Source organism: Mobula hypostoma, chromosome 11, assembly GCF_963921235.1.
Source record: "Mobula hypostoma chromosome 11, sMobHyp1.1, whole genome shotgun sequence".
NCBI classification, from domain to species: Eukaryota; Metazoa; Chordata; class Chondrichthyes; order Myliobatiformes; family Myliobatidae; genus Mobula; species Mobula hypostoma.
In genome coordinates this window covers 26,228,074-26,236,001 of record NC_086107.1, presented here as the reverse complement: position 1 = coordinate 26,236,001, position 7,928 = coordinate 26,228,074, and the positions used below count along the sequence as shown (strand labels likewise).

General features: G+C 41.8%; 1 protein-coding gene across 1 annotated transcript in view; it reads left to right on the top strand.

Annotated features, from left to right (window-relative positions):
• The first annotated feature begins 1,336 nt into the window (after positions 1–1,336).
• The window catches only part of LOC134354252 (homeobox protein aristaless-like 4), a 40,698-nt gene continuing 34,106 nt past the window's right edge, over positions 1,337–7,928 (top strand). Inside the window, exon 1 of the mRNA XM_063063153.1 lies at positions 1,337–1,692. Coding sequence (XP_062919223.1) covers positions 1,337–1,692 — 356 coding nt within the window. The remainder of the gene's footprint in view (positions 1,693–7,928) is intronic.

The following is a 7,928-nucleotide window of genomic DNA, read 5'->3' as shown; positions in this document are numbered from 1 at the left end:
TGAATTTGTAGACCTCTAAACTAGCCATCAAGACCTTCTGCTGTATAGATACTCGAATGAGGTGAAAACAACCTAATAGGAGTACCTCAATGTATATTTCCGAAAATAATGTACAATATTGAAACAACTGTTTCTTCAGCTTTTACGTTACTGTATTCTGAATCATGCTCAGCTTATTTTCCCCGATTTTGTGGCTAGATCCTTATAAATAAACAGGTTATAAATATTTCATGTAAATGTTATAAGATATTAGCAAAATCGTTCAGGTACAAATTTGTTAAAGATGTTGCTCCAAGGGATTTAGAAACTTGCCCTTAACACTGAATTGTCTGGGGGGGGGGGCGGAGGACGAAGATAAAGGAAGTTTAAATTGAAACTTCTGAGTTGGTTTTCATTAGGTCCCAGGGTTATTTAAGGAAAGAATTAACAATGGCAGCACTAAGTTTTTTTTTGAAATGATGAGCAGGCGAGTTCGCCCACTGTCGTGGATCGGCATCGAGCGTTTGAACCGATTCTCCAAACAGCGTCAAAGCGAGATTCTGCTTAGGCAACGAACACCGAGACGTGACCGCAGAGCTCTAACCAAAGTGGCATATTGCTGAAATGATTTACCATTTCAACCAGTTAACGAAACGTGAAACTGGCAATCACTGAACGCGACTGTTACCAATGTTTAGTCGAGGCGAGGTGAGAAAAATATCTCGATTAGAAAGACATTTAAGACTCGATGTCAATTTTCTTTTAATAAATGTATATTCAAGCCACCGTTCACTTCAGGCTGTTCCCTTGTTAAACACTGAAATGCGAATGACAGTATTTTACAGACTTCAACTAAACTTCACTTTCTGACGCCGATGCTTATGCGTAACCTTATCGTTGTTAAAAAAAAACAAGAGAAACGAATCAGAGTTGCAGTGTTCAGACAAAGACGGGACTCAACAGGGGCGTTGCAAATCAAGAACAGCATGCTCATTAAATTGACCCTGGTTGGATTTTAAGATAGGAACAGATATATATTCATCCTCCTAATTACATTACTGTCATGTGTTTAATTGACTCTTCTTTTGAAGTGTTTTGTGAGGAGATCTGACCTCCCCATTTATCTGATCTACATATTAATTGGGGGGAAGAGGTGGGAGACGCTGAGGGTCTGGGATATAGCAAGCTGTTGCATCTGCAAGCCCCTGCCTCTCACGGAAAAACCCACAAAAGGACTCGAGTTCAAGTCGACTCCCATCTCTGCTCCGCGATTCCGAATCGCTCGCAAGTCATTTCCGCGCTGCGACTCTGGCAGCGCGCTTTCCTTGAGTACTCGAAACTTGTATTTTTGGGGGGAATGAACGGGGAGACCTGCGTGTCATATTGTGAGATAACCAGCATGGATTCGTATTATAACACAGCTCCGCAGGGGAGAGAGCATCAACACGCTCCTTTTCGAACATTCCAGCCAACTGACAAGTTCGGCCCTAACTTCCTGGCCAACAAAGGCCAAAGTTATGGTGACAAGTCGAGGAACCCTTTCCACCAGGAATGCGAGTCATTGGATACCAACGTTCAAAACCCCATCGGCGACAGCGCATTTAACAAATATCTCTATATGCAGAGCGCTGGCCGGACGGCTAAGTCCCCTGTTCAAAACAAGAAGATTCAAGAAGCGAGCCCCAACGGCGCCTTGATACCCTGCTACGGTGAGTCATCCCTTGGGGGAACTTCATCTCGGGCCATTTGGGTTGGGAGTAATTGAATATTTGCTCTTACATCGCGTGAAATTAAATCGTACTTCAATATAATCGTGGTACCTTTAAAAGACTGGTGCTCCGCAGTGTCAAGTCTAGAACTTATTCCAGTAGTACATTTTAACGCGCTAAAATCCATTTATTGTTTGACGAAACAGGTTGTGGAGAGGCAGAGGATGTCTTGGATCTGTGAGTGTGCAAGTATTGTTTGCTTCGTTTTAACTCATATTTTGACCGGTTTTTTTTGCCTCCAGTGAACTATGTTGCAGAATAACGGGGCTTTAGACAATTAGAAAAGGCGCTTCGTTGCTTCGAGCAAAAGGCAGATTCGAGTAGATTAAATAAAACTGCTCATTAGAGAGCAAGGGGACCACAAAAGAAATACAACTTTGACGATTTGGTTACTAGGAATGGCCGTACGGAACTGGGGGACGGGGCGCGTCCTAGGACAGACTAGTGTTTGGTTTGTAAGTGCGAGATGGCACTGCGGAATCCATTGCCCCATCTCCGCTCTTCAGTCCCTGCCGCACCTGTACATCAATTCCCGTTAAGTTGCCGTGTGAGTGGACACTGGGCAATAACTCAAAGAGTCCGAGCTGATGAAGGAGCGGCGCCCCGAGTCGAAAGGTGCCGGGTTATATTAACAACTCATCCATCAGTCGGCTCGGGCGCATAGCCGGCTCCAATTCTTTGGACATCCCTGGTTTAAACTGGATAAACTTTTACGCTGTCGCCCATTAAACAGCAAAAACTCCGCTGACTCTTACAGCATATTGACCCCTACACAATGCACATCTCAACCTACACCGTCTAAAGAGAGAGAGAGAGAGAGAAAGTGGGGGGGGGGGGAAGCTGAGTGCTTCTGGCTGATTTATGCTGTAAACATTAGCTTTGTTTTTCTTTGGGAGCAATTTGACGAGTGACGATCAATCTTGTGAAAGAGTCAATGTCACTTTCAGCTTGCAGGCTACATTGTTACTGTTTCTCTGCTGGCTGTAACTTAACATTGAACCCTTGATGGCAACTCTAGTTTACTTCTATCGTTAAATAGTGGAAACATTTGGGAAAGATACGAATTTCGTAGCAAAGAATCACCATCATAGAACGAGAATAGATTTCTTCCAAACTTTTTTTTGGATTTCTTTTTTGTTTTTGTGAGAATCTCATGAGCGGAGAAGTCGAGGTGTTATAACTGCACCACAGCCCGAGGACAATCAAATTCCTTCAAGTAATGGAAGATTTACAGATACTCTAGTAAGATCCGGGTTTCAATCGTCAACCCTTAAACATAGTATATTTAAGAAGTATGTGGTGACATATACGTATTTTGATAATAAACTTATTTTGTAGTTTGAAAAAGATCATTGCATTTGAACGTTTCCTTGGGTTGCAATTTTACAAATAAAATGAACAAAAAAAAAGAATTTAAAGTCAGACATTAAAATCAAGTAGCACAGTCCTTCCTGGGTGCTCATCTTCTATTGAAAATGAGTTTTTCACTTTTGGTTCGAGATTCTTTAAAACCTGCTTTCCAGGGAGCAAAACAAGCAAAGGCGTTTCACAGAAACCCGGTAAATACCAAACTGAATGAGGTCCTATTATTGCGGGTGATTTAATGATGCAAGATTTAAAGGGAAAGTCAGTGGAGAGCAGGGTGCTAAGACGGTTAATGTTTAGGAGCTGGGTGGATGTGCATGGTGGTGGCGGGTGGGGGGTGGGGGGAGGGGGATTCCATACTGGGCAGTGGTGGGATAAAGAAAATGAGGAATAGGCAGGCGTCTTGTGTTGGAGGACACACAATTCTCCGGAGGCTCGTGGAGGTTACAGTGTATCTGCTGATTGGAGGGCGGGGGTGGTTTTGGCGGGGTGGATGTGAGTGATAGTGGAGAGAGAGAAGATGACGATGCCGTGGAGACAAAACAAAACCAAGAACATCGAATTCAAGATGTGACTGGTCAAACAGCTGGTATCGGTCAGTGAACACAAGGCTGGCGATGTGTGAGTTGCATTTGCTGCGGTTTAGGTTATTAACAATAGCGATGTGAACTTGGTCAGATTTGAGGTGAAAATGGGAGACCAGCAGAGATAGTGGTAGCAGAGGTGAAGCAGAATATATTTATTTTCGGAAAAAAAGATACAATCCTTAATTTAATTGATGACACGTTTTAATATTGGTGAAGGGTAATAACACAGTTGGGATTTATAATTATACTTCGCAACAAGTGTAAATACTCGAGATGGAGGGCTCCCAAGTTGTGAAGGTAAGCAATGTGGTAAACGAATGGATTCCAGTTAGATACACACAACCGAATGACATTTAAGAATTCTTATTTAAATCTTTCAATATTCCATAAACTATGCTAGTTTCAATAAAAACAAAAGTTGTGACATTTAAGGCATAGAAATTTGGTCGAAAATACTTTAGTGGACCATGTTGAAGAAGCAAATATGCATTACGAAGCATTCGAGCTGAAAGAAATAACACAATGCTGACGTTCAAACAGTTGATTTCAATAAATTTCTAACAAGTTGTATTACGTGTTTACTGCGCCTATTAAGGTAAAGCACCAAAATGAACTTGAAAGCCCTTCGAGCATTTAAGATCTCAACTTCTCTTCCCTCAAATCCCAGACTAAATCTCTGTTTCTGCACGAAACCGAATTATAGCAGAGGTAAATTTTCCATTCGAATCTGTCAGCTGGATCCAAACAGGAGTGTTAATTCTATTCATCTGTTTGTAGATTTATGGGAGATCTACAGTGCTTTGAAAAGATATTCAGCCCCCACAACTAGTTTCACATTTTACTGTATCATTTGCTAAATTTAAAATATATTAAAGTAGGATTTTGAGCTAATCTACAAAACATAGTGCATCATGTCAAATCAAAAAACTTCCAAAACCTGTCAACGATTTATTACAAATTAAAAACCAAAATCGTGACCCTGAAAAAGTATTCATCCTCTTTGTAATTGCTGTACTAATTTTCCTCAGGTGCAATACTGTATATTACCTTACCAACTCACCCAATTTGTTGATGTAGAATTGGAAGTTCACTTGTTTTCAATGAATTCATAAGAATAAATACCCCCTCTCTCTGTAAGGCCTAACAGTATGGTAGATTTTCAACAGAACAGACCAAAGTGACGGCAAAAGAGCATCAAGACAAGCCAGGGAAATGGTAATATAGAAGCACAAATCTGGTGAAGGGTACAAAACCGTCACAAAGGCACTGAACATGTCCTAGAGCTCAGTGCCGTCCATCGTGAAAAAGTGGACAAAATAAGAAACTGAAGCCACACTACCTAGGTCGGTTCGCCTCTCCAAACTTAGTCGCCAGAGAAGAATGGCACTTGTAAGAGAGGCTACTGTGACGCCAACAGTTACTCTGAATGAGCTGTAAATGTCAGTGGCTGCAACAGAGATGAAGTTCATGGCTCCATAATCTCTAAGACCTTGCACAAAAAGGGTACTTTGTAGAAAAGTGGCAAGGAAGAAGCCCTTGCCCATGGAGACTTTGCTCAGTGTCACTTAGGATATGCTGTGAAGATGTCGAAGAAGGTCTTGAGGTCGGATGAGACTAAAGTGGAACTTGGTGGCCTCAACGCTAAGCGGTACGTGTGGCATAAATCTAATATTGCCCACCATGATACAACACTTGGCAGCACGGGAGGTCGTTCCTGCCTGTGGCCATCGAACGTTCAGCTCCTCCCGTGGAGGGTCAGACACCCTGAGCCAATAGGCTGGTCCTGGACTTATTTTCCATCTGGCATAGTTTGCATTTTGGTGTTGATTGTTGGGGTTTTTTGTATTGCTATATTTACGCCCTATTCTTGGTTGGTGCGGCTGTAACGAAACCAAATTTCCCTCGGGATCAAAAAAGTATATCTATCTATCTATCAGACGGGTAACTCTACCCCTACTGTAAAAGGTGGAGGTAGCATCATGCTATGGAGATGCTCTTTTGCAGCAGGGTCTGGCAATCTGGTCAGAAGTAATGGCAAGATAAATACAGAGGGACCCTGAGTAAAAACTTGCTCGCCTCTGCCAGAAAGCTTAAAATGGGGAGAGAGTTCGTCTTTCAGCAGAACGAAGTTGAACCACGGATATTCTTGAGTGACCTAGTCAGAGTCTTGGCCTTAGCTATCGCACATCTCTGGCAAGACCAAAAGATTGCTGCCCACCGCCGCTCGCCAACTAGCTTGGCACAGCTTGAGCAATTTTGCAAGGGGGAATGGGCTCCATCACGTTGTGCAAAACTAATAAGAGTAATAACCTGTATCCAAAAAGACTACTGGCTGTAATAGCTGCTACCGGTGGTTCAACTGAGTACTGAGCAAAGGGGGTGAATACTTTTGAATTGCTGACATTTCAATTTTTCAATTTTTAGTTTTACTTACTCAACAATTTTCCCTGTTTCCGGGGGCCCTGCTGTGGAAAAAAAGGAGCATGTGATTCAAACATAAAAATTCCCAGTGAAGTTGATCATAAACCCTGGAATTAATACTGATTTATGTGAACAAAGGGTTGGTGCTGAATACTTTTTCAAAGCAATGTAATAGAGTAGTAAGTAAATATACGGGTACCTTATCGAAGTGCGAATGCTTCCCCGAATGGATTTTGCTGAGCCCTTCTCGTGACGAGCTGAGGCTGTCTTGTACGGTAAAAGATTACCGTGTAAATAACGTCGCCTGACAGCTTGACCCTATGCTAATAATATTTGTATAAACCCCACGGTTTTCCTCCTTGGGTAGGGCCGAAAGGCAGAATTTCTTTAACTTAGATAGAGTATTTCCATATTACAAGTTTAACGGAGTTACTGACGAACTTTTCTAATGAGTGGACATACACCAGGACAATACATTACTTTCTTCATTACCTCGGCTTCTTTTCCAGTTATACAGAAGGAAAAATAAAACGCGCAAAAATGCTAAGATTTTGGTCATATGTCCCAATTAAATCTTATTCCAGGACTGACACGCTACAGGATGCCTTAATACGTCCATTATGCTGTAATGAATCATAAAACAAAATTCTCTTGTTGGATTATTGCCAAGATCGCAAGCCAAAGTATCTGCACAGTACAAAAGGAGACACAAGAGAACTCAAGCTGTTTATTGTTTTCCAATGTATCCTTTGGCAAGGAATGATTTGGTAGCCATGGCAAAAATAACAGAGATAACTGTAAATATGTTTATCCTACCTCATATAAAAGTGACCCAGAGATATTTAGATCCGACTAATTATATTGCTTGGAAGGACTCACATGCTCACCATAATACGATATCACCTCGTGATATCGTGGATGTTGGAATCTTCATAACCTAGACTCGTTTCATTATGTTCTGATTTCAGAACAAAGGGATCAAACTAGCAGCCAGGCCCGTTAATTGATTTAATCAACTAGAGTTACCCTTCGAAAAATTTGGAATAAGTGCCAAGTTTCATCTGAAGATAAGATAATATGGCATGCAACCATATGCAGAGCAGAATTGCAAAAATGCAGCTTCTCGAGTTTGCATCAGGGCGGGCAGTGAGTGTCATCATCAGCTTCACGCGTGTCCGTGCTACTTGTTTGTATTTATATCAATATTCGTTTATAGGTTACATTAGTGTCGCGGAAAAACACACCGTTTATGCCCCATTCCTAATTCATTTTAAATAGTAGTGGTGTCCTGCCATTTTACACAGCTGTGAAAATAGTCCTGATGTGCCATCCGGTGGAGAAGCTATATCAAGAAAACTATAACACCAAACATTTCACAGATGCTAGAAATCCAAAGTTACACCCGCAAAGTGCTGGAGGAACTCAGCGGGCCAGGCAGCGTCTATGGAGAGGAATAATCAAAGGAGAATCAGTCTTGATGAGCATCGACGTTCATCTCCCTCCACTGCTGCCGCCTGACTTGCTGAGTTCCTTTAGCATTTTGTGTGTGTTATCAGGAAAATTTCCAATCCGAGGCTCGGAGATATATTTTTTAGTCGCAGTTTGTATATTTTCTTTTTATTAATAAAATTGGATTATATATCGAAATACATAAGTATTCGTTACTCATCAGGATTTAAAGGGAGTTGAAGTAGAAGTTGTTAAGTAAATTCAGCTAGAAGAGCGAGCGGGGTCGGGGTGGGGGGTGGTGGGGTGTCAAGGCCATGGATGGCATGAGTGGCTAAAATCTTCCTTCAATAACCGACAT